This window comes from Malurus melanocephalus, unplaced genomic scaffold (assembly GCF_030028575.1).
Source record: "Malurus melanocephalus ecotype Western Australia unplaced genomic scaffold, MMel_1.1 scaffold_2, whole genome shotgun sequence".
In the NCBI taxonomy this organism is placed as follows: Eukaryota; Metazoa; Chordata; class Aves; order Passeriformes; family Maluridae; genus Malurus; species Malurus melanocephalus.
In genome coordinates, this window is record NW_026623234.1 from 2,431,592 (window position 1) to 2,458,991 (window position 27,400).

Below are 27,400 nucleotides of genomic sequence, written 5' to 3' on the forward strand. Positions count from 1 at the left end.
AAGGAAGGAAGGAAGGAAGGAAGGAAGGAAGGAAGGAAGGAAGGAAGGAAGGAAGGAAGGAAGGAAGGAAGGAAGGAAGGAAGGAAGGAAGACTTTCACCTGCAACTCAATATATGAGATGGAATTTTTCCATTCTCCATTTCCGGGAAGTGTATTCCTTTCCCCAAAAAAGTCCTCAACCCTCTCCTGCCTCCTTCTTAGGAACCCACAGATAAGACAGCTCTGCTCTGTTTCAGCATTTTTCCAAGGACGTGTACTAAATCCACTGGCTGCTACTTGGTAAAAGAACAGTTCTACTCTCAGCCCAACCTTTCCTCAGCTAGGGCAGAGGGGGCATGTACCAGTATTGCCCCAGGGAGAAAGGAAAACTGTCTGGCAGAGGCAGAACACAGCACAGCTCATCTGGACTACACAGGACAATGCAAAATATATATCTATTTTATAATACTGTAGACCTTAATACTCAACACTTAGACCCCCGTGGCAATATAGATATTTAGGACAGTTTATCATACTGTTGATAATTACTCATCACTGCTATCATTGCTAGATGATTAAGAGGAACACATTTGTCTAGTTTATGTCCAAGATGAGCGTTCTCATATCCCGGGAGTCAGTGGTCCATTCATTCTTCCAGGAGCTGTAAACTGGGTGTTGAGTAATCTGTCCTTTGAAATGTGTAAAGAAGCTGTTAAGAGAGCACAAAGTCTGTTTAGCCAGCAGTGATGTGAGCCCATCCAGGATATACTCTGCTCAGCTGACAGCTGTTACCAGATCCACACGAGGGTTAGTCTCTAACTCTCTTATGCCTCATTCTGCCTGTCATCAACGCCTTTGTTTTGCTCTGTAGGAGGGAAGGAAAAAGATACAACATAGGGACAATGCAGCGTCTTGTGGGTACTGAGCTAGGGAGGATTTATAGGGTGGCAGGTATTTAATATGACATGCACACCATGTTAGACAAGCTATTGAGCAGAAGGAAGTTCTTGTTATGCATAAATTGCATCCTCACACCAAAGAGTAAATTACTTTCCGGTTATCCATCTGTCAGTCCTCTTCCTTTCAGAAGAAAGCTTTTCGCTTTGTTTTTCCCCATTCTCTGTCTATTGTAGGAATCAGCCTTGTGACTAATCCATGTCTTATGTGAAAACTGATTCAAACGTAGACGTCTGTTCCTGCAACAGGAGAAAAGTCCTGTGTCTGCCACAAGAGGCTAAGTGTAGATGGAGATTGGATAGCAGAGCATGCCAACACAGAGCAATAAAGTCTGGACAATCCACTAGGGAAAACATTACTAGTGTCCCATCTGTACTGGTTTGCGTGAGGACACTGGCATTTAAATTCCTCTCACCTACAGTGGGTGTAGGAAGGTGAAAGACCTTTAGTGTAGGGGAGCCAGAACATGTTTTAAACATTCAGGTCTTTAAATCTTCTTTTTGGAAGTCAACATTAGCTTTTACAGGGTTAACAATGAAAATGCTGTACAAACCCCCAAATTTGTTCTTCAACTCAGATCAGGAATGTGAAAAGCCTACTATTTTGCTGTCAGCAAAAATCGATGCCAGCCTTCAAAGGAAYAGGTAGTAGCCTTGTTGTTGTTAGGTGATGATCTAAGGCAAGCCGAGCTTTCTAGAGAGAGATACAAGCTTTTGATAAACCAAATAACACCGTTAGTCTATAGACATGCTTTGGGACTCACAAATCTCCAGAGCAGAAGGTCAGACATGAATATGATCTTGATAGCCAAAAGCCTGTCACTTGCCCCAGTCACATCCTTCAGTCTAGCTAAGGTTGTTTCCTGTCCCTCATGGCCTGACGGAGAACCGCCGGGCTGGGCTCAGCCCGGGACTGAGGGCGGTGCGCTGCCACCCCGGGGTCCGGCCGGTCCCGCACCGCTGCTCTGTGCCCCGCTGCTCTGTGCCCCGGGCGGCCTCTGTGCCCCGCTGCTCTGTGCCGCCGCCGTGCTGCAAGAAGGGCATCATCCCGCGGCGCCCGTTCCCAGCGCGGTCTCCTCCCGGGAAGGCAGCGGGGAGCGCAGCCCGGCTGTCTCACCCGCCGCATCGCTCGGTCACCCCTGTCCTCACGCCTCCCGGCCCGCAGCGCCCGCGGGTGCCGGCGCCTCCCGGAGGCCGCCCGGGCTGCGGCGGTGACAGGGGCTCGGAGCCCCTCGCCCCGCCGCCCCCCTCCCCTTCCCCTCTCCCGCCCCCCCCCGGGCCCTCCTCCCGTCACTGATTCGGCGCCGGAGCCCCGGGTGCCCGAGCCCCCCTCCCAGCCCCGGCCCCCGCCGCCGCCGCGGCTCCCGAGCTGTCAGTGCGCAGGCAGCGCCGCGGCCCCCGCTCCGCTCCGCTCCGCTCCTCACCGCGCTCACAGCCAACGCCGCGGAGCCGCCGGGGGCGCAGCAGGTACCGTGCCGGGGGAGCCGCCGCCGCTGGGCCGGGCTGCACCTGCAGGGCCGGGCATTGGGATGGGACCCCCGCWCGGACAGGGGCGATGGGAGCGGCGCCGAGGGCGGGCCTGGCCCCTGCGGCTCTGAGGGGAGGCCGCCGGTGCGGAGCGGAGCGGAGGGGCCGTCGGGGCTCTGGCGGTGCTGGAGCAGGCGGGATGCGCTCGGGGCACCCTGCGGTGTCCCGGCTCCCGGCCCTCGGGGAGGCGGGCAGGGCGCGGGCGGCCGCTCGGGCGGGCTGTGCTCCCTCCGTGCTCCCTGAGCGCTGGACAATAGAGGGAAATGCCCGAGTTACCCTCCCTCGCACCTTTTATTTCCAATATTTAAAGGGCTGTGGAGTTTATGTGGGAAAGGGTGTAAGATTTTGGCCGSACTTGTCGTAGAGCCTAGGTAGGAAAACCTCCCAGGGATTCGCCATGGGGAAGAGCATCCTGGCAAATTCCCACAGGGCCAGTTTCTCAGGTGGGMAATAGTATTAATTTTGCATGGATCTGTAGTTTCTCGGTGGAACTAAGTCCCGAGGGTTTTCCCAAGAGTAGCATATGCAACTGATTCTGTAATGTACTATWTTCTGTTAGATAATACGATTTGATCCTCTGTGTACTTGGCCATCCCACTGTCATCTCCTCAACCCACTCCCTTAAAGCTGCCGGAGAAGTAGGTCAGTATCTCCAGATGATGTTTCTATTAGACACTGGTGAGTTTCTGCGCTGCCAGCTGACTAGAAGGCAGCATTGTGACCCGTCCGTTTATGCACAATACTGAATGAGCCGAGCTTCAATTATTCATTCTGATGCTATTGCAACCTTCTGCAGTTTCTCTTCTCCAGGGACATGATGTGTAACAAGAGTTTGAAACGCTTCGCCAATGAGGCTGCAATCHTATCTGAGTATATGGCAGATGTTTGCTTCTCTAGCCATTTTTAAGGGTTAATTTGTAGCAGTAACAAGTATGTTAAGGAAGAAAGGATTCCCTATAGAGCAGCATTACCCTCTACCTTCCTTTTGCTTCTCTCTAAAAAGCTGTAATTCAAAGTACCAAATGGTTCCTGAACTAGGCTCTACAAATGAGTTTTGGTTTTTCCATCTGAAATAAACAATGCCTTTAAAGGGCATTTGGTTACCATAATGCAACCAAATTATGGTAATGATTCCCATAATGGTGAACCTATGGCTTCAACACAGGATTGGTATAAATCTGATAAGTTGTTGGTGTTACAGACATTTGCTATTCCATAGATGAAGAAACAGATGCAGAAATAAAATGGATTGAAAGCAGAGATTTGGTGCCAAAACAGAACCCTGTTTGGTATTATGTTTTAGTTGTGTTGTTATTCATATTTTACAAGTGTAATTATCTGCCCATTGTGCTGTTCTCTCCATTCATAAACTGTGAACCATTCATATTTTCCAAATACAGAGGGCTGGGTGGGCCCATGGCAGCCACTACACTTACAAAAAAAACAGAATAACTATTCTGTGACCTGTAGTCACGCAGTGTATGATAGCTTTTATAGTCTCCATTTTGACAAAAGGTGTATTTCAGAGTAGCAGCAAGGCTGCCTGTTCATCACCAGCTCTTGGAACACTTACCCTTATATAAAATRGTAACCCAGATGAACACAGGCACACAGGAAGATGATATGTCAAGGGTGTAAAGAGACAAGATAGTTKGGACCTTCTGTGCAGAGCACCCTCTAACACAAAGACCAAAGGAAAAAGAGGCCAGTGATAGTGGACACTGGGTGAGCCTCTGAGTGATCACTGTCACTGTGCCAGAATTCCACACATTCCTATGGTTAGTTATAGGCAGAAAGCATTGAAATGAACTAATACGATAATGACAGTAGTTTCCAAGGAGGAGAGTACCTCTGTGAATATATTATTTTCAGCTGAGAAATGTCTCCCTCSAAGAGATACTAATCTCTGCATTGACTCTTAGGCAAAATAATAGAGGAAAAGATAGGGTTTAAAATTGCTAGAGTGTTACAGATGCTTAAGTCCAGGGCTTTGTTATCAACCTCTGAGGTCAGATGCTAGGATTGGTGGGTTTTATTCCTGAACTCTTTCATTTGGCCTCTTTTTTTWACCACCAAAGTATGAAGCATGCATTCTACTCCATGGTGCATTGTTAAGGAAAATGGTGTTCTGCTGAATTACAGTTTACTGACTAGTCTGTAGGGGTGAGGTTCTTTGTGCTGTCTTGGAAGACACATTAAGTCTTGGCAATTTTTTAGTTCATCTTACAATATTTGAAATACTGACTCTGATTTTCACTCAGTAGAAATGAAAAGCCTCTTACTTCTCATTTGACACAGAAAATTTGTGTGGATCCTATTGGCCAAGCAATCCAAGCTGAAGTAAAGTCAGTTTGTTTTTCCTTTCACCTTTCCTGCACCTTTTGCTTTGACCCTTTCCTAGATAAGGARATTGCTGTGATGTTCAAATAAGATAAGCCAGTACTACAAGACTGCTGTGCTGCTGGCTCTCTGTCAATACCAGGTCTACCCCTGAGTGCTTTCTTGTCCCTGTAAAGCTTTTCTCTAGTTGCATGCTTCCTCCAGAGGTTAGAGAACAAAGGAGGAATTCCTGCTGCAACTAATCAAAGGTCTGAGRTTTCCAGCAGAGGTAACACTGCCAGAACCAGATGATCACAGAGCAAGTACTAAGTGATTACTCCTGGGGCTTATAATTGATTACTAGGGCCCCATTGGGAAACAGTGAAAATTCTTAAAATCCTATTTCTCCCTCTTTACTCTCCAGCTGGTTAATTCCCACCGTGYATGTTTTCTGCTGTGCCAGGGCCTCAGCTGTGGTGCCAGGAAAACTGCCCATACTGGGTTAAGGAAGGGGGGGCACTGTGGTACTGACTACTGGAATAAGAGTTGGGGCTAGACAAGAGAGTGAAGCCTCTGTTGTCAGGGGGAATACCAGATCATCTTTATTCCAGTATACACAAAGGCTTACTGTCTGTTATGTGYCTGCTTGAGACCGTCATGGCTGGCRTTCCAGCACYGAGGAAAAGATCCTGCAGTCATTGGTCAAGAGCAGATGCAAAGGAAATGTTTAGTCCATTGTAATCAACCAGCTGCCTTGGTGCTACCCTTGAAGCATATGCTGTTGTTGTAACTACAGTGAATTTCATAAATTAGGACATTAGAAATGTCCTAAAGTCTATGAAAAGAACTGGTCACTTCTTTCCCATTTATTTTTTTTCAGTATTCCAGCAGGTTCTGACAGAATTGGCTTTTGTTCAGTTTACAGATTAAAGGCTATTTGTGGAATAAGAGTGAGAGATTTCATCTGGGTTTGGTGTTTTTTTCAAAGTACAAGTTGAGATTCTTGACTGTGGTTGCACWTTAATGCAAATAYTTGCTTTGGTGAGGCATGGGGCATRGCAGGTGAAKGAGGCTMTAAACTGGGTAAACATGATTATCTGAACACGCAGATCTTCTTTAAATAATATCAGAAGATTCAGAGYTCATAATCTGTATCTTTTAGTATGTGCCAGTCCTTCAGAGAGGCCACAAGCTGCTTAACACTGGCATAGTGGCTGTGTTGGAGTCTCCTGGATCTGCTTTTCTTCACTGTTTACTAAGAGGACCTGGATGGTATCATAAGGGCTGGGTATATCACATAAAACTGTGATACTTGAAGTATGCTGAAGGAAAAGATTAGAATTCAAWTTTTTTTCCAACAAATTGGAAGAATTTCTAGGAAAAGAGCTGAAMAAAATCAGTAGGGATAAATACAAAGTGCCACAATAAGGCAGAAATTACCAACCAGATAAGCACAAGACTGAAGTAAATGACTAGGTTGCAACTCTGCAGGAAATAATCTGTTATGATAGATCACAAGGTGAACACGAGTCAATGTCATGCTGTTGCAAATGAAAGCAAACATCTTGCTAGGATACGTAAAAGACATGGGAGCCTGGAAGACAAGAAGCGATCCTTTTGCTCTGAGGCTAAAGCCTCAGCTTGGACTCTGTGCAAAGTTTTGGTGGTTGCACTTTGAGACAGGTGCAATTCAATCAAAACAGAGTCYAGAGGAGGTCAGCAGGACTCCTCAGAGGTCAGAAAAATGTGACCTGCAAGATGATATGAAATAACTGTAATTTTTAGACCAGAAATTTGAMAGGGGAACATAACAGTCTTCAGAGAAAAAAAACAGGAGGGAATCATCTTTTCTTTGGGTTCATTGTGGATGAAACAGAAAGCAACAAGCAGCAGAAAGGATGATTATTTTAAGCTACAAGAATAACTTTCTAGGAGCTAGGGTAATAAAAACTGTCAAGTATTTGATCTAGGGAAGTTCTGAAGATATGTTAAGAACAAGTTAGACAATCATCTGTGAGGAATTGAATTAGGCTAGTGATCCTATCATGGGAAAGCACCTTGGTCTGTTTGATGTCTTAAGTTCTCCTCTAGACCRTTCTTCTRTCATTTTGTGAAGGCAACACTATCAKTTTGTGTAAATGAAATAAAAGCTGTCTGCTGGCCCTGTTCTGATGTTTGTCTGATACCCAGGGGTAGCACAGCACCAAGACCACAGAGCAGGTATTTCTGAAAAGAGCCTGAAAGATGAGTTAGAGCTGACTAGAAGACAGTTAGAAGAGGTCCCCCTTTTTGGAAGAAAGGGGAAGGAATGGGACATTCTGATTTCTATGGAGCAGATGTTTGGCTGAGTCTGTGAATGCTGAAAACAGTGCTATGGAAGAAGAAAAATAAATGAAAAATAGCAGTTAGTAAAATTATCTGAACTGAAAATACAAACTCTTCTAGTATTTTATTCCATGAATGAAGGACTGTAGTTTAAAAAAATTTTTTAGAGGTAAAATGAAATAAAAGAATGGAGTTCAGAATAGGTATAAAATAAAGCAYAGTCCTACAATTTATATTTTTAGGCACTTATCCAGAGAGAGAAAATCTAGGTCCTGTAGTATTCACAGTTTAACATATATTATTTAATATAAGTGGAACAGACAGTCCCCTGTGCATGCAGAAAAAATCCTGGATCTCTGTGGGGAGACAGGTAGAAAGAAAAAAGAGCAATGATCAACTCTTGGATGCTGCAGTGRTGGGCTACAGATGAGATCCTGTATAGAATGCCTTCTGAGTCCAACCAAATARTTTTTTAATCCTCTAAAGGGAGAGGGATTTGTCTCTGTCCTCAGCTTTAGATCTTTTAACTCAGACAAGAAGAAAAGCTCTTAAAGAAGTCAAAGTTATACTGGGAGGAGTGGAAGCGTTTTTATACCAAACAGGCAACAGGGAATTTTTTCTATGAAAACAGGTACTCCCTAGGACTGAAAGGCTGCAAAGCAACTGCTGGAAAGAATCTGTGCTGAATGAACAAGACATGGGGAAAATGAAGAGATAGGCTGCACTTTTTAGTAGCCTGTGTTCATGGAGCTGCTGCTCAGTGAACATATTAGCATAATAATCTCTTGTAATTTAAACACTCTTATTCTGCAATTATCCATAAATTGATAGAAATCCTCATTTTTTATTTACTCTGGGACACATGAGCATGAACTAARGAATGACATAAATTATGATGGATTTTCCCCCTCCCCCCATCTTCCATTACTGCTGGAACACCTTGGGAAAAATAATTATATGCTTAGAAAGCCAGTCACTTGGTGCCCCAGATATTTCAAAATGAATTCACATCCCTTCCATCCAAGGACTGAGCAGTGCTTCACATCAGCTTGTACCACTTTGCCTGAGTTTATTTCATCATTCCTCTTCCCATCCTTCCCTTTACTGTCTTCATTTCTCATATGGGTGTATGAAACAGACTTTATTTGAGAGATACAAAGGGTATCCAAAAGAAGGCTTATTGTGATCCAGGGCTAAAGGAGGTTTAGCTTTGGAACAAGGTAGGCTTGGAAGGAGACAAAGCAAATATAGCTAATGTTAAAAAAAAAACCCCTATTTTTACTATTAGAAGGAGACAACAAGGTGAGGGAGTTATTCTCTAGGAAACTTGTTAGGAAATCTGAGGCAGGCTGTGCAGAAAAATACTGAACATGCTGGAGAGGGTTCTGCAGATGGTCAATGTTTCTCCTGGTGGAAGATGTTGCTAATTGTCTTGAAGAGGAGTTGTGTTAGAAAGAAGTAGCTACAAGGAGAGTAGGGAACTGAAAGGTTTAAATAGAGGAAGCACTGTCTTGAAATACAAACCGATTATGAATGTTTGGGTTTAGGGTGCATGACKGCAATTTCTCAGTGTGGTTGTGAGGAAATTGTGTAGGCTGTTGCAAATGGCCCTTCTTTCAGTATGAGCTGAATATTTAATGCAAAGTAATGATATCCAAGCCTGCTTTGAATAAAGCATCTGCTCAACGGGGTTGGGAGCAACCATATCCTTCGTAGTCATTATATTATGTCCAGCTAGGGTCAWAAAGTCAGGTAAAACCCGTCAATGCATTGCTGCAGCTGTTATTTCAGTATTTTAACAAAATTCTTTTCCTATAAGCAAAAATCAGAGGCATCARCTTCAAGCTGTCAAAGGCAATTTTGCCTGGGAGGAAAGTGGCTGGTCACACGGATGAGCTGGGAATCTGCGAGCACTTGACAGGCACTGAATGCTTCCTCCCTGTGAATGAGGAGCTGATTAGTGAACAGCAGCRTCCAGCAGCTCTTTTTGATGGCAATGCCAAAGTTTTTACCAGCAGCTCCCCACTGCAGATGGAGTTTTACCGAAATAATCACACAAGCCTTTCTGCTGCCATTATTAAGGGACTGGTGTTTTTAAAATACTGGAAAYAATATAAATCTGGAAAGCAGATATTGGAAAAGCTTTGTAAAGATATGTGTGTATTGAGGGCGTTGTTCAGCAAATGCTTCTGTCTGTYCCTCCATCCAGGGCTGTAGATTCTACCTTGTAGGCAGCAGCACCTCTGTGTCAGATTGTCACAGAAAAATCCAAGTTCAAAAACTTGTGAAGTGAAAACTTGACTTATGCAGGGTGTTGGGGAGGAACTTCACAGTTCCCTGTTGAAAAAGATGACAAGCTGATTAAGTCAATGGATTAAAATATACTCAGTGTTTAAAAAGTGGAAGCAGAAACTGTGGTTTTCCTGAAGGAAATATCAGTTCCCAGCCTTGAGAAACAGGCTGYTTCATTTGAAACAGCTATAGCCTTCTGAGTAATAGTTGCTAGTAAAATGGCTAAAAAATTGAAAGACCTCAGGTTCCACCTGTCTGTAGATCTTCCTCAGGGAGGTTTTGTCACAAGGATTTGTCCAGTAAGACCACTGAAAGAGGGGAACCACACATTGCTGGTTATGAAGTGTCAGTATTCATAAACAGTTATTCATGACAGTTACTAACACTGSTGATTTACTTCACTATTGTTAATTGTGTATCTGTAGATACGAGAGTGCTGCTAGGCCAAGCAGTGGACAAACCTGATTCATTAAAAGCGATTGATATTGTAGATCACTATAGGTATTGCACAATTTTGTTGTTCATCAAAAACTTCTGCTCCTGACCGGCAAAGTCTCTATCTCAAGATACTGTCTGGTGACAAAAAATGAGGGTAGACACGGGCAGTGATTATTCTTTCAGTGATTGTTTCTTGATCTGTCTACCAGTTCACTGGGTACAAAARGAACAGGATTATSATGGATGATWGGAAGAAATTCTTTCCTATGGGGGTGATGAAGAACTGGAACAGGTTTCCCAGAGAGGTTATAAATGCCCATACTTGGTAGTGCTCAAGGCYAGGTTGGATGGGACTCTGAACAACCTGSTCTAGGGAAAAATGTYCYTGCCCATGGCAGAGAGTTGGAACTAGATGATTTTTAAGGTATCTTCCAACCCAAATAGTTCTATGATTCTCTGATCCTGTTAGATAGTTGGAAAACGGGACCAGAAAAAAGATTCATTTGTGGACTTTGACTAACACCTCATTTTCCTCACACAGAGATTTCATTCTGGAATAATACTGGCCTCTGCTGAGTGCATGATGCTTGTTCTCCGGCTCCAGATCTGTGTCCTGACCCAGTAGGAGGAGGGGCAGAAATGAAAATGCCAGAGTAGAGACGAAAAAAACATGGATCTTAATGCCTTTTATCACCTTCACTGAACTAGAGCTCAGTGAATTTCCAAATTGAGATGTTGCAGCATGTTGACAGTGAAGAGCTGCACTGCAGTGCAATTCAGTGTTCTCTGAGTTTCTTTATAGTAATGAAACAGCAGGGCATGAAAAGGAGTGAATGTGAGTTTTAGGCTGAGTGTGATGGCAGATGTTAAAAGACAGCATGTTTTCCTGACTTACCTGTCAAGACATGCTAAAAAACTCACGAGGAAAGCAGCATTCCTGTAGGAAATTGCCCCAGTACCTGGAGAGTGTTTTCAGATGGATTTCCAAAGCCTGCTGTCAAAAAACAGTAGTTGGTAGCATGTGACATTTTCTCAAAGCATATTGTATTGTGTACCATTGATGGGTAAAAATACCAAAGTAGTGTTTCCATTGATAAAATATAGTGTTAGTAGTTGATTTATCAAGCGAAGTAAAATGAACCTCATCCTTTCTGAAAGTTTTCTGTTAACTGCAGGTAATCAGGATGGAGACCAGATTTACCCARCTTGTGAAAATTTTTGGATTGCTAAATCAGCGCATAGCAGGCAGTGAGTTAAGACGTAACTATGAAACAAAAATGGTTTTTGTTGTCATGACATSCAATCCCAGCTGGCACTCAGCTATCCATTAGTTTCCATAGGGGACTGTTGCTGGACTCCACAGGTTCATCCCAACCTGAGATTTGATGATCAAACAGCAAGAGCCAGCATATTCCCTCTAGCTTTTACTCAGGTGGGTGATGTAGAAGGTCTTAGAGAAATGACTGGAGGGCAGCATTCCAGTGAGTGGGGGMAGGGTTTGAAAGCAACTTCTGCAGGCACAGAGTTCCAGGAAAAAATGGTGATTATTTGCCCCACTCAAGTGAGAAAGAGAGAGAAAGTGCAGCTATGCAGCTAYAAAAGAAAACAGAAAAGAAAAATCTAAAACTTGTTCTTTGTTTGATTAGTACCTTACATTGCAGTTAAATTAAAATCGTATATTRGCCGATACAAAGTGCAGGAGCGCAGAATCACAGAAAGAAAATTGAGGACAAAAAACCATTACAGAGAGGACAATGAACGAACCTTGAGAGCAGATCACAGGTTCCAATATCTCTTGTATAATCATCACAATTTCAAGTACAATAGGCTTCAACAGGAAGGTGTAATACAAAAGTTGCAATTCCTGTAATGCAGAAAACAGAAAATTACTTTTCTGTTTGGTGCATCTTTGTGGGACTTGGGTTCCACAGGTTCCTATTAGTTTCTGCTATAATAAACCTACTATTAACAGTTGTTTTCATTCTTAGTGAGGAAATGAGAGAARAACATGAAAGAATCACTGCAAGATTTTGCCCAACTGATTTTGCWGGATGACTGGGAATGTGAATAAAAGTGGAAGGCAACATGGAACAGGAAGGAWAAGCCAGTACAGCCTGTGTTTAGCTGGAATATTTACTCTCATCTTGATGACCTTTACTTTAATGTCTCCAAGTATTTGTTATAACTAAGGATTGAAAGAAAATTGACAAATACAGCATCAGCTCTGAGAATAGTGCAGGAACCTCCTCTTTTTGGTGAGTGTTTGGAGGATGAAAATATTCATTCAGTGAACTGAAGCAAACTGTTGTTTAGATGCATAGAAGAAAGTGTGGTTCAAAAAAAGTGAAATATCTGCCTATACCATAGGTATATTTATCTCTAGTAAACAGCTACTGATGATCTCTGAACTGYTGATGGACTTTCACTTGTTAGCAGAGGGAGTGGAGATTTTCATGAGAGKTAAACTTTACTTCAATGGAAGGAAGTAGTGTAGAAAAACTGCTAGAAAAAGCCAAGATATGTAACAATAAAACAGAAACAGTAAAAAGGTTAGAATTTGAGTTGATTCTGTAGTACTGATTCYAGTGTCTGAAATGCAGGCTAACAGTAGTGGCTTCTGCCAAAAAAGTCTCTCCRTTTCCTTTTCCTGAGCATGGCTGCAGTCAAGGCACTTCAAAATAATTTTTGTCTCTCCACGGGTCTTTGAGTACACAGAAGCTGTTTTCTTTTTGTTAAAGGACTCTCCCGACTGAAGGAAACATTCAAAATTAAGCACTTTCTATATTAATGCATACATGTCTGTCACTCAAATTGTGGCTTATATTTTCCAAAAGGCATCCTGAATGCTTCAGATATTGTTTTACCTCTCAGGATTGCGACAGAGTTAGAAAAAAACACACATTCATCACAAGCGGAGCAGGGCCAGAGCCGTAAGTGAATCACTGATTTTGTTACTCATGTACTCTTTATACAGATTTTGCTTTTGAGGGTGTGCTACAATTAATTTCTCTTTGATGTTRGAAGAACTGATGCATTTGCATCATTATCTGATGCTCCTAATCTGTTTTGGATGAGTGGAACAGACAGTATGTGGTATCTTGGGAAAAAAAATCTTGCTAACTATAGTCCAAGAAGGATGTTCATTACACAGGCTTTCACTGATTCAAATAATTGAAACGTTTGCAGCTGTCCTTAAATATTAGGGTGAGAGCTGGGAAGAACAGGGCTTTGCTCTTGCAGCTTACAGGATTTTAAAAACCTTTTAGTAACAGTTGATCTAACCGTACTGCTTCAATTTTGTTTCATATCTCATTCTTCAGTGATATTCCTGGCAAAACTCCCACTGAAATTAAAGGACTCTTGCATAACGTAGGACTAGGGAATCTGGATAATTAATATTTTGGAATAAAAAGAAAACCCTTGTGGGTTTCACAAGTAGGTCTGTCCTGCAAGTGTAGAAATGGGGTGACCTTTCCATTGTTGAATGTCCTTTTGTAAATCCATATGTCTCAATAGAAGAGTAAAACTAATTGTCTTTTCACTGGTGGATTGATTCTGTTCCAGGACAGAAAAATCACCTCCAGCGAACACAAAGCTATTAAAATTTCCTGGGTCATGCAAATGGTGAATTCTGACCTTCTTTTCAAGAAAGTTTTTCAGCTCTTGTTCTACTATGTGAGTCAGTACCATTTTAGCCCTTTCTTTTCAGGTCATTAATTTAATGCCAGTGTTTTTGAGAATTGTTTAGCTGCATCATGTGTTTTATGTCTCCTATTCCAAAATTAGTTTCTTGACTTCTTCTCTGTGGGCTGCTGTCCCTGCTGGTACTTTCTAGAGTAAAAGCAGTAGCTTGCTGAGTTTATCCCTTGGGTCTGCTTAATTTCATTGCATGCTTCTGTGGTGTTGGGACAATAAGGAATGGAAGGGTAGGGGACAAAGGGCCCTGATTCGTATGTAAATATAATGAGAATCACAGAGCTGCCACATGCTGAAGACCCACTTTACACCTCTAGCCTGGGCCTTTCACCTCACTCTTCAGTTCTAAAACTTATGTGTCTGTGGCCATTTTCACATCCCTGATGTTATCTCTTCCCTGCCAGAAGAGAACTATACCACTAAAAAAGACTTGGGCACCAGAAACAATTTCTGGGGGAGCAACAGGAAATTTTGGTGTATTTATCTTTTAGAATTACTGTGACAATACTCATGAGTTGCCTCTGTTTGTGGCACCCCTGTAGCTAGATGAGTCTTCCTAATGATTGCCAAATTATTCTTAGACTGGTTTAGTGTGAAAGACAGTTATYAGATACTTTGTAAATTATTTTTAAAAGAACTTAAATAGTACCGAAAGGGGTGAGTGGCAGCTGTCAATGAAACAACTTGCWAATGGAAATGTAGCATAATTAGCTGCCTTATTTAAACGACTTGCTTTTGGAAAGAGCTGATAAATAAGGGACAGCAGCAGCAGAGGGTCTTTGCAACTGTATTGAGTGATCCAGTGTTCAATAAGTGACCTTATAACAGAGAAATTAGCTGTCAAACAGAAACAAAGATAGTGGTCATTTGAAGGATCATAAGGTTAGATTCACTGCGTAGTTTATTAAGCTTTTTTGTCTTTCTATGCTTTTTGGCCAGCAGTGATGTGCTTGCAGTATCCTCCCTGACTCATGGATACACTGAGCAAGTTCTGGAGCACAGGCAACATTTTAGAACCAGGCTCGGTGCTAAAAMTGCAAATGCCAAATCCTTTCCTGTCATTTGTTGTCTCAAGAGCATGCAGCCATGTCRCAGTCATCCTGGTTCTCCATGCAGCCACACCATGGTGATCACTGGAATAACAATGAATGAGTATGAATCAGAAACATCCAATAGCCTTTATAAGTTTGCCTTTAGGGCTTGGTTTTCTTAGCTGGAAGCTGGAATGAGCCTGCCGTGCTAGATGTAGCACTCTGCAAAAATAATACTGCTGAACCAGAAAAGCTCATGAGTGTGACAGTTTGGGATTTAGTTCTTGGTGAGACATTGGGGTCTGTTGGTATTTATTGGTCTGTTTAAATGGCAGCAGTAGCCAAATGCTGTACAGACATGGGAAGAGAAGGAGTCGTTGCCCTAAAYAAAGTGGCAAAGTAAGGGAAAATAAAGACAGGATGGAAGCAGATGCATGACACTTAGCTATGGATTAGTAGTTCCATTAGAAATGCTTCAATTTKCTGGATGGAAAATAATCTGTTAGACCTGCCATTAGCTGGTTAATTCCATGTAAGTGCCATGACTAGGGTTATTAGCGAGTGAATTTTCACTGTGAKCAAGCAGTTGCCATGGGTTCAGTTACAGAATCAGGACTTAAGAGGTCTCTAGTCCAAGTTCCTGCTGAAAGCAGGGCCAACACTGAGTGTGGACCAGGCAGGTCACAGCTTAATCCAGTCTTGTTTGTAAAGTTCCCAGGATGGAGATCTCACCATCTCTTTGGGCAAACCATTCCATTCTTTGTTGCCTCATTATGGAATTATTTTGTTTATGTCTGGTCTGAATCTTCCTGTTTGAATGTTATGACCATTGTGTCTTATTCTTCCACCATTCTCTTCATTGAAGTACCTCACACTATCATCTCAGGAACCACTAAAGACACTGGAGGGCTGCTACTAGATCGCCCYGCACAAAAGTTTTCTCTTTTCTATGCTAAACAAGCCCAGTTAATCAACTTCATTTCATAGGGCAGGTGCTCCAGAGCTCAGCCATCTTGGCTGCCCTCGTCTGGAGTCACTCAAGTGCCACCTAAAGAGGAAAAATCACAGCCTGTGGCTCCTGGCTGTTGTGTTGATGCACCCCAGAGAGCTGTTAGCCTTCAGTACCTGCAGGGCACAGCGCTGTCTCAGGTACAAATTATTGCTCTCTTGGACCCCCAGCTCCTTTCCAATAGCACCAGCTCCCCAGCACCACTCCACAGTGGCCAGTCTGTACCAACACACAGGTTAGTCCATCCAGACACAGGAATTTGCATTTATCTGCACTGAATTTATTGTCAGTCCATTCTGCCAGCCTGTCTAGGTCCCTCTGAATAGCAGCTGTGCCTCCAAGTATATTGGTCAACCATCTGTTTTGGTGTCATCTGCAATCTTCATCAGTGGGCATTCTTTCTCCTTCTCAGGACATTGATAAATAATATTGAAGAGGACATCTGAAATTTAACATTAAACTCTAGTTCTTGAGCATGATTATCCAGTCAATTTTCCACTTTTCTAATAGTCCACTTATCTAATATCACAGTTTGGACAGAGTAATGCTCTGGGAGACTGTAACAAAAGCCTTGCTAAAATGCAGGTGACATCTGCTGATCTCTTCCCACAAGAAGGCAATCAGTGTGATTAGACACAGTCTATGCTCAATTAAATAACATGCTAAATTAAGCATCCTTTGACTAGAAATATATTCGAAGAAGAATATTCCATGATTTTCCCAGGGACCAAAGTGAGGGGCTAACTGGTCAATCACCCTGTAGTTTCACAGGTAGTGTCACTTGTCCTTTCTGAAGATGGATGCCACATTYGCCTTTCTCCAGCCACCATGGACCTCCTTTGATCTTCATCACTTTTCAAAGATTATAAGAGAGTGGCCTCAAAATTACATTAGTCAGCTCTCTCAGCAACCTTCAGTGCAGCCCATGGGGTCCTGCAGGAGCAGGTTAGGTCAGGAAAAACATTCTGAACTCAGGGGCATGGAGGAAAATATCAAGATATCTCAGGCAGAATGGGAGCTTCAGACAAAGTTTATCAGAGAAGCCCTCCCTTCACAAGCCCTCAAGCAGAAGTCACTACGTACAAAAACAACCCCCTCACTTTCTAAATCCTTTCTCAGAGGGGAGCCTGGGTGCAGATATATACAATCTTAGCCCCAGACTTAGTCAATAGTTTATTTTTAAAGAATTACACAGTGTAATTTAGCTTTTATGCAACTTTGTTCTGTGGAATTAAGGTTGGCATATATTTATATAAATAATATTAATTATTTATTTAAATTTATTACAAAAATGATTAGGGGGAAAAGCTTAATCAGAATTATTTACTACGCAGTATGGATAGCAATAACTACTAGTTTAGTGCACTATTTTTGAAGCAATTATATTAAAGCAATTATATTCAAGGTASCATAATAATTGTAAGCAGAGATTGATGTTACTTACCCATACCAACAGCTGGGAAAATCTCTTTCATACAACCTCGAGGAATAACCTTGAGGAGGKCCTCACTGAAGGGAAGGATCTCCACATACGTTAGGGAGGCATGCTAGAAATCTTTGCTGCACAGAAGTGGCACTGGCCTTTTCTAGTATAAGGTRGTCAACATTAATACGCATTCAAAATATGCATTTTTTTGGATGATGTGTTCTCAGGCTTATTCAGCAAAATATGATTTGTAATGAAAAACATGTTGGCAGCTTTTTAGTTTCTTCTCATGAACACTTCTGACCCTCACTTCCATATCAGGACCTGCACATCCTTGCTGCTCCCAGCCTCAATCAGGGAGCCTCAGTCTTGTGTRGGGGTGATAGTTTGGTCAAGCTGGTCTCAGCAATCATCAGCACTGAGAGCAGSAGTGTTATCCTTGCTCAGTGTTATCACTCAGTTATCTTTGCTCACTGTTATCACTGACCAGCAGCCCGTCCTTGCTCCAATGAACAGCAAACTCTCCTTGCTCAGCCCTTCACTGATAAACTTATAAGCCTGCAKAGGCTGAGAGCCCTGCTGCAGATGTCTGTGAAAAAAAAGTGATCTAAGGTAAAATTGGAACAGGGATGGATATTTATTTCMATCTTTGCTGGTGTGCCATTTTCATGTAATTAAGTGAGAATCTAATTAATTCTTGGGTTCTTACATATTGAAGCTGCCCCTCAGATTTTGATTTTATTCTCAAGTGTGAAAATGCAGGGAGTGGGGTCAAACTGAATTCCTGCTGGTGAGTGATTCTAGGGATCACATGTCGCCAAAGCAGGATGCAGTCGCCACTTCACAGTCTATGTGGATTCTCTCTGCTTTACTTCTATTACTAGGCCATCTCAGATGATTCAAATATTTACCCTTTTATCCTTTTTAATGCAGKATTTGTCTTCAACCCTCCCCCCAATGAGTTGCATATTTTGTTTCTGTTCTGCTAGTCTGTGAATTCATTGTTTGCAGGCTGGCAAGGCACCAGTTTTGGGGTGACAGATGGAGCAGACTGCAAACCAGGCAGTTGCCTCCTAGCCTGAATGATATTTTAATAAGCACAGAGAGGTGACAGAAAGAGGAGCTTCTCACTGGAGTGACTGGCAGTTTTGTTTCCAGCCTGAAAGCACTAATAGATAATTTTTGGCCTCAGTCCAAAAAAGAAAATTCACAGAAACTAGAAGCAGAAAATCCTGTTAGCTCCTAACTTGTCCCTCATTTTTTAGGGGTCAAAGAAGTTTTTATGTCTGGTCTATTATCCAGTTGGGGAGTTGTTTCTCCATTTTTGGTGTTTCAGTTCTCTCTTGGGAACCGTACACTTTAGGAGACTTTCCTTTTATTTATAATTTTCCTTTTTTTTTTTTTTTTTTTTTTTTTTTTTTTTTTTTTTTTTGATTGTTCCAATAATTCTTTTTCCATTATCTTCCTTCGCTAAACATTCCTTGTTCTTCATATTTCTTTACACTCTTCACAGGTTCATTTTGAAGTCTGAATAATGGGATCTAACAACTTGGCTTCCAGCTTCCAAAACCCCTGAAACAGCTACTGCACTGCAAGGCAATGGCATCTGCATGGGAATCTCTGGAGCATATGTCCTCTTCTCCCTGCCCTTCAGCTGTATCTCAGTTGTACAATACAGGGCTTTTGTARGGCTTTGTTTCATCCTTGGTCTTATGAATAAAAAAAGGCAAAACAAAAGGGACGTCTGGCAAAGCCCCAGCAAGCTCTGAGATCCCTCTGCAGTGTGAGCAACACGGTGTTTTGCAGACAAGCTGTAGGAGAGTCAGGCTTTCAAAGGAGAATTTTCTTCCAATGAGTGCAGGTTAAAAAAAGGTCCATCTCTCACTAGGAAAATATAACCGTGGTGCTGGGATCCGAACTAAGGTAAGGTCCCATACTCTGCTCAAAGAACACACTGGAAACTTCTCAGTACATGGACATACATCTTCAAGTGTATTTAGCAAGGTTCAGGTCTGGATTTCAACTGGTGTATGAGCTGTAAATTAATGCTATTCCTGCTAAAATATGCTTCTTTTTTCTTTCAGATACAACGATGACACTGAACATTCACATCATCTTTGGCCTCCTTTGTTGCATGACTTTTCTTCCTACAGATGGCTTCCCAGCAGACACCAGTGCTGAATTTCGCTCTGCTTTCTCTGTGGCCAGAACCAGCAGCATGGAAGGGAGCTCCGAGATGGTTATTACCTTTGACAAAGTCTATGTGAATATTGGCAATGATTTTGACCCCAAGACTGGGTTGTTCCGCTGCCGCATCCCAGGAGCCTACTACTTCTCCTTCACCGTTGGGAAATACCCAAAGAAAAACTTGTCTGTCATGCTGATGAGAAACAAGAATGAGGTGCAGGTGATTGTGTACGATGARCATCACCGCAAAGAGCGGAAGGTGGCCAGCCAGAGTGCCATGCTGCAGCTTGACTACGGGGACACAGTCTGGCTGCGCTTACATGGAGACCCCAAGTACGCTCTCTACAGCAACGTGGGCCCCTATACAACTTTCAATGGCTACCTGATCTATCCAGACACTTCTGCCTTCTTCCAGAATGCTCTTAGCTCTCAAGAGCTCGGGCCACACCCTCACGCAATTCAGCAGCTTCCCAGAGAGCAGAATGAAGCTTCGCAGCGACACATGTTGTCTGATCAACCAAACAGGGTGCAAGACCCTCGCTCTGCGTTTTCTGTTGCCCGCTCACAAAGTCTCCTGGGAGCAGAYGAGAAGCAAACCCTGCATGAGCCAATCACGTTTGACACAGAGTTCGTGAACATTGGAAAAGATTTCAATTCCTCCACYGGCATCTTCACGTGCCGTATACCTGGTGCATACTATTTCTCCTTCACCATTGGCAAAATGCCCTTTAAGACTATGTCAGTGAAACTGATGAAGAACCACAACGAGGTGCAGGCCATGATCTATGATGACAACCACTCCAAGAGGCGGGAGATGCAGAGCCAGAGTATCATGCTGCCTCTGCAATATGGGGACACCGTTTGGCTCTACAGCCATCAGCAYGATGGCTATGGTGCCTACAGCAAYCATGGCAAGTACATCACCTTCACGGGCTTCCTCATCTATTCAGAGGCTCAGCCAAAGTGGCTTCCAGGTGCCAGCTCACCTCAAGGGTCAAATAATTAAATGCAGATGTGACAGGAGCATAAGAAGAGCCAAGGTGCCATGAACTTGGGTATAGCTCCTYTCTGAATATCATCCTCTCCTCTGAGCATGCCGTCATGTGTCCAGTGTTTTCCTGATGCTGCACGCTCGTGCCCTGTCTGCAGGGCCACTGCTGTGTGTGCCATTCATCCATAGAGAGGCCTTTCAGGTTGTGTCTGTGTGTCCCATGTTGGTGTTTGATTTAAGCATAAAGCATGAGGTAGTTTTGGGGCAGGGGTGGGGCAGCGTAGAGAGATGCTGAGGATCAGAGAACTACCACAGTCGTGTTACTGTAGATTCCAGCATCCAGAGAGCAAAGGATGTGGTGATTTTCCTTGTATATCTGGGGAGGGAATAAATGTAACAAAAATGAATGTAATAAAAATACAAAATATGTAAATGTTCTCAGTTTGGAATTTATGCTACTTGTGAGGCTTGTGTGCTTGTCACTGTCTGAGGTACCAGCTCAGGTGAGAGAGGTGCATGGTAATTGTGTGAGCTGCAGTGTGTGTCACTGAGCCAGTCTGTCTGTGTACACTCTTTATTAGCATTTGTGTGTGTGAAGCATTGGTGCCTCTTATGATTTTATCGCAAGCTTCAAAATGGTTGGTGCTTTTCTTTATCTGATGTAGATGAAGTCAAGAAACTATGGCTGAGAATCTCAGCTTCCATTTAATGGAAAGAATATATTTAGAAACAAACAAAAGAGTAGGCTTTTAGCTCTTRTAAGATAAGGGCTCAAATCTGTGAATGGACCATGCTCTGCAAGCTCAGAAGCAAGTTAGAAGAATAAAAAGTGTGGTTTTAAATSTCTTAAGATTTGGATCAGGAGCAGGCTGATAATATTAGTTGTGAGTAGTACCTGAGTGATACTGAGTGATAGTGTGAGTGGCACTGCTGACTGCAGGGGCATTACCTTCCCCAAAAAYGAGCCCCTTGAACACAAGGGTGCTGTTTGCTGCCTGTCACTCCRTACCTGTCCTAGGCATTAAAGATTGGGGGCACATTTGGCAAAAGGATGAAGGGTAGACATTGGAGGTATGTAAAAAAAAAGCATAAGAATAGTAGAATATTACATGGGACAGGAAGTTTTATTTCAAAWAAAATTCTAATTTTATTTCCCATATCCTTTGGGGTGAAAAACAAACAAAGAAAGAAACAAAAAGAACCCCAAAGCACAAACCAAAATGAAAYAAACACACAAAACWAAAAGCAACAAACAGCCTGTTTTAAATCTGTCTCCTTCTGTCATTACCCTAACCTGACCTCTAAAACCATTGTCTGTGGCATCTTGCTTCCAGGCTTCTTGTTCCTGMCTTACTATTTCTCCTCTCCATCTGTTGGGCTACAGTGGCTTGGAAGAAGATTAACTAGGTCAAAAGCTAGCAGTTCCCACTTTGAAGGTCAMACATGCCTCTTTTGTTGAGCATGGAAAAACTATATTGAGAGGGAATTACAGATCCCATCATGTAAGCACATGCAATGAAGGTTCAAAATTAATGTACCTCTAGTGGCAGCAGGAAATCTGGTAGAAACAAGAACTTAAATCAAAACCCTCCTGAGGAGATAATTACATTTATTTAATTCCATTCTGCAGTGTTTAAGACAGAGAAATGTTAATGATGTCTTTCTATAAAATAATTATACTTCTGATTTTGAGGATAGAGACCTGTATTTATTATGTCTGGCTTGTAAAGTGCCATAGCTTTAAAAAAAAAAAAAACTTTATAGAAGAGAGGCAAAACCTGCTCAAGAAATAACTAGGTCACAATCCTTCAGAATTTAAATGAGATTTCAGGAAGTATATCGCAAAATGACAACTAAAACAAAGCTGTGTATATGTGTAAATATGATATGCAAATACTAGAAAGCTTCATGGAAYACATACATTTTCAGGTTGCTTTTTAAAGAAAAATGCATACACGAGATGGGAAATTGCTATTGACACATAAAATACGATGCCATGTGAGGAGAAAAAGRAAATTAAATATGTGACCTATATCAYGAAACACAACAAAACCTGCTTAGCTGCTTATTGGAGAGGAGAAAAGATCTTGGATTTGTTTGAAACCACAGAGAAAATATAAGGAGGGTGAACTGAATTATCTGAAATTAAGTCAGCTATGACACTRGCATAATATCCTGGAAAAATACTTYCAAGCCATCTGTCCAGTAAGCATCAATGATCAAGATGGATAAGATCTCTAAATAGCACTGCCCCCTTCAGCACATCCTGCTTAGCAAAAAGTCAGGAAAGGGTGAAATGCACTTTAGAGCTTTGTCCTCTTTTCCTTTAAAAGTCACAGCTTGTGTATAAATCCTTAGAGGGTTGACAGAACAGTGAAGAAAGCAGGACAAAAAGGTGTGGCATATTTATACAAAGTCCTGCACAGTGTGGAAAGCATTGAAAATAACCAGGGATGCAGCTGAAGTCAGGCGTGTCCTTTCCTATGGGGGTTCCCTCATGAGGTATCTCTCTTGGTCCTGGCCAGGTTAGAACGATAGAAATGTTTCAGGGATGCTAAATGKGAAGGCTTCTCCTTCCAAGGCCAGGAAGCCTGGAGGAGAGTGGTATTTGCAGGGCAGAGCCCCTTGCACAGGTCACGAAAGATTTCATCAACCAGCTGGGAGAAAAAGCGAATCCAGGGGGTTTTATCCAGGCCCTGCATGGAGCGAACCTGATAGGCACTGTAGACACTGGTAAAAAGGAGACGGTCAAACTCTGCTGGAGGCAAGGGAGTGTCAGTGAGTGAATAATAGCTCAGATGCTGCTCAATCTCTGCCGGTGTTTTGGGAACTTCCACCTCTAAAATGTGCAGGAAGCGCCGTGCCGGGCGTAGGGAGGCCAGCTCTTCATCCCGCAGCCGGATTGTCCCGTTGGCCYGAATATCCAGCCTTCCCCAGAGCATCTGGAAGAGAGGAGCAGCATTCGCACGGACAGCCCAGCACAGCTCCGTCACAAAGAAGCAGCAAACCAAAGCCATCTGCGCGGCCGCCACAGCCCGAGAGGCGGCCGCTCCCTCACCCGGCCCCACTCCGCGGCCTGCCTGCCAGCCCCACACCCTGTTCTGAGCGGACCCACACCTCCTTTCCCTTCGGGACCCGTGCGGCTCCTGCATCCCGCCCTGCTCTCCCCCCGCAGTCCCTGCTGGTGTCCCTCCCTCCCGGGGAAGTCCCCCAACCCAGCGGGGACGGTCCCTTGTCCCAGCCACGGACGGCGGCAGAGCTGCGCCCCGCGGCGARAGGGAGCGCGGTGCCATGGAGGGCTCTCCGGGGCTCTGGAATCCGTCAGGGGTGAGAAGGAACAGAACAGGCGAGTTTTACGTGCAGGCAGGTGGGAGCACGGGCACTGACAGTGCCTCGGCACAGGGCCCCAGAGCTCAGGAGACCTCTAACATGATGCCAGCGTCCTCTGCGCCACGACGGGGTGTGTTGGTGCCGCGCTGAGGGTGTTCATCTGGAAGACATCAGACAGGSATTGGTAGCACAAGACCTTCCTGTTTACTTTTTTTGCCGTTTGATTGTCAATAACGTCTTCRACATTTCCGAGCTTCCACTCAGCTTGCCAAATATGACAGATGCTGACCACGGGATTTTGATAAGCAAAACAGGCTTTTTAAGAGAAGCAGCAGTGGTTGAGGCAAGGTTTTGGATATCACGGCCCTTAGTCCTGCCAACAGAGCTAAAGCATAAGGCAGTGCTTTGACAGGCAGAAAGGAATCCACTCACACTGAGAATGGAAGGATTTTGAGTTGATCCGGTTTGGTTGTTTGTCAGTTTTTGCTGGAGAAAGGAATGCTGCCCCATGGAAGGAGGGTGCTGTTCAAGCTGCTGGTAGAAACATAAAATGATGCTTATCCTGGTTTTATACTTCTTCCATAACCTTTTGCTGTTGGAAGAGTGTGAGGGTAAAAGAAACCTTGTCAGGTCCACTATGGCTCRTTTGATGTCCAGCCAATTACTTGTTGGGACACATGACATCATGTAATCTGGGAAAAATGGACATGAGGCCGGATGAATGGAAGTTTGTGAATATGAAAGTCACATTGATCCTATGAATTCTTCAAATTTCATTTACTAACATTTATAATGCTTTAACTGTCAGCACTTACTTTGCCTTTATTATGAATTTATATTATTTCTATAAAAAGGAGACACAAGCAATCTTGGTCCAGGACCAAGAGACAAAGGCTGCATCTCCTCCGTGTTACCAGTGTCCCCAGGCAGCGAAGACCCTATTCTACTTCTTACAGAGTCATCCTTTGCGTTAAGAAGCATGAAATGGAAACAGCTTCTATAAAATAATAAGCTGTCTGATACATCTGTAGGACTTCTTTTTTTCATTTTTATATGGATGAAGGCTTTTTTATTAAAAAAAAAAAAAAGAGTGAGGATTTACACTGAAAACTCCAGAGCTAAGGTAGGCATTTGCATCTAAAAAGTAGAAAAATTATTTAGTACTATATGTGTGTGATGTCTGCTAGCAAAAGCCACTTCCAAATTTCCATTTTTGATTAGAGCTTTTCAGGATGTACAAGCTGCCTGGACAAGTGTAGTTCCAGCCCGCAGGCTGYAGAGATTTGTTTCTCTGCACAGCTGCAGGCTCTGTGATCTAAGCCAGCTGTGGCTTTGGAATGTGAGCAGGGATGTAGCTTTTCTTTCCTACTCCTCCACAAATGTACCAGCAAGGCTTTTAGCTCAGGTAAAAACATCACATCATCTGAAAATTCCTTTGCTGCTCTTCTCTCTAGTAACTGATCCTCTAGTTCACAGATCCCTCTCCTGGGAGATGTCTGACTGGCTGCAAAGTCGGTGCATTTGTTGAATAGGTGCCAAACTGCTGGTGTTAGTAACTGCCTCATAAATATACATACACAGTGGTAGATCTTTGAGCAGAGAAAAATCCAACAAAGCATAACAAATAATGTATTGAAATAATAACATAAATATCCTCTGGGGAAGGCAAAAGCATTCCTTACTTATTTTATCACTCAACAYGGTTGGGTGGGGTTTTCTCCCAAAAGCCATGCAGAAAATTCACAAACAGTATTGCAGATTTTTTTCAGTGGAAAATCCTCCTCTTGCCACCAAACACAGCAGCTGGTCTTCAACCTGCAGGTAGATACCAGTGTCCACCCCAACAACAGCCCCCAGCTGGACTCCAGCTCACTCCCATGCCAGTGCAGCAGCCCAAGACCTTGGACCACATTTGAAGAAACGGCAAAGCATCACAAAAATGGCATTGCACAAAGGTTTGCCAAGCCAATAAGCCGTGTAGCTAACAGATGTGTCTCTTACCTGTCAGCCTCTGGGATGCAGCAAACACACACAGGACCAGCCAGGAGCTGAGCTGTGCTTGGGCCATGGCAGCTCTGCTGGAGCAGCTGTTGCCTGCTCTGTGACAGTGCCACGCCTGAAGCCAGAGCAGTTTGCTGTGGCGTCTTCCCTTGCTGCTTTGGGTCCCAGCAGCCTCTCTTGGAACAGATCCATCCTTCTGTATTTCTGGTCACAGCCCTGGGAAGGGCTTGCAGTTCAACTTGTTGACCCTGAGGGATATTTTCCATCATATTTTGGAAACTTGGAAAACTTTGTTGCGATGTTTTTGGCAGAATTGTTTAAGCTTTTTTTTCAAAGACTGACTTTCTGCTGCAAGCTATTAGTTGCAAGAAATTCCACCACATACATTTGCCTTTGAAGAAGGGACGACCCCCTACTCCCTTCTATCTCTGCATAGTGCCTCTGTCACATACTGTGGCACTTTACTGCTTGCCTCCTTGGCTTCATTTCCTGTTTTCCTTTTTTTCTGGGTTAGAAAATCGAGAAACAATCCTGAAACGTCACAAACAGATAAGGCTAGCAKACTGCAGATTCATGGAACAGCAGTAGCAGCCAAAACCTACAAGCAGGCAGAAGAAATATCACTGGTTCAGTTTTGTATCAAACCTCCTGGAGGGAGAACTCAGTACTCTGACCTTACAAACATAGAATATAAAAGTGACTCAGGCTTTAGCACCTCATCATCCTCTCCTGTGACTGGACTTCTGGGTTGCAATGTGCACCCAGTCTGCCTTAGATGCTCTAAATTACAATGGCAAAACTTCATCTGATCCCCTTTGCAGCAGATATCTGTTCTCTACTCATCTTTACATATTTATTAGTGCCCAATCCCCAGTCAAACTTCTGTATTTCTACTCTGTATGGCACAGTATGTGATGCCAGGGTTATAGGAATATGCAATAAAAAATAGGTTTCAATAAGGACTAGTACCATCCCCCTCAGGTTAAAGGGAGAAAAAAGTCTGCCTAGAAACGAGAGAAGGTAAAGCTGAAATACATCCCTTGCTCAGCAAGCTACAGGACAGCAGTCAGGACATACTGTCACCACATTGTTCACTAAGGACTGGGATGATGTTCTGGTTGGTAAGTTGCYTCTGTGCAAAGAACCAAATCTAAAACTTTCCGGATCTGTAGCTGTACCAGGCAACACCTGGACCCACAGCAGCCAAGAGAAGCAGGACTTAATGGAAGAATCTCAGAGGCGCCCACAATATCCAGAGCCACTCTTCCCCTCAGTTTGGATGCAAAGACCTGTGTTTCTATCATAGCCTTAGGTATYTTCAAGTCACACTGCACTGCTTTCATTTTTTCATTATTTTCTGCCTCTTACTCTTCAGTTGCATCCCTTTCTTCTGGGATGTGGTATCTTTTATTAAATTGTGAAGCTACTCAAGAGGCAGACACTGATGGCCCATCTGTGCATGAGATTGACATGCTTTCTGCTTCGTGCCAAAGTCCTTTTTAGCCCACAGTGTACACATGACTTTGTCTAGAAGCCACTATGGAAAAAGCCATGTGTTTCAYGGGCCATGGAACAGCCTCCCTTTAGCCTGCAGCACATGACAAGAGGAGGATTGCCCAACAGGATTYCGGCCAACATCTGTGACAGCCGTACATGATTTTGTCAACAGGAGAATTTCCTCAGAACAGCTTGCAGCTGAAGTGCCCAGAGGAGGGTAGCCACTGTTGGGGGAAGGAGAGGAGACTTGGGGGCTGTGCTCAGGTGSCTGACACAGTGGCAGGTGAGGGACAAGTATCAGTTTGGATGCAGCCTTGAGCTAGAGGAATTTTTTTAGAATTACCTCACTATCCCTCACAGAAAGGAAATTTCAGAATRATATTCCTTAGTTGTCCT

General features: G+C 43.4%; 2 protein-coding genes across 2 annotated transcripts; one reads left to right on the forward strand and one right to left on the reverse strand.

Moving 5' to 3' along the window:
• Nucleotides 1-2,321: 2,321 nt before the first annotated feature.
• Nucleotides 2,322-20,616, forward strand: C1QTNF4 (C1q and TNF related 4). Its single transcript, XM_057363972.1, has 2 exons — nt 2,322-2,402; nt 19,083-20,616. Exon 2 carries the CDS (start codon nt 19,091-19,093, stop codon nt 20,189-20,191), a length of 1,101 nt encoding a protein of 366 aa, XP_057219955.1. The 5' UTR covers nt 2,322-2,402; nt 19,083-19,090; the 3' UTR covers nt 20,192-20,616.
• A 715-nt stretch (nt 20,617-21,331) lies between these two features.
• Nucleotides 21,332-25,622, reverse strand: FAM180B (family with sequence similarity 180 member B). Its single transcript, XM_057363984.1, has 3 exons — nt 25,508-25,622; nt 23,599-23,666; nt 21,332-23,118 (listed from the first exon to the last, which is right to left on the reverse strand). The coding sequence occupies exons 1-3, from the start codon at nt 25,572-25,574 to the stop codon at nt 22,672-22,674; spliced, it is 582 nt and encodes a 193-aa protein (XP_057219967.1). The 5' UTR covers nt 25,575-25,622; the 3' UTR covers nt 21,332-22,671.
• Nucleotides 25,623-27,400: the final 1,778 nt, after the last annotated feature.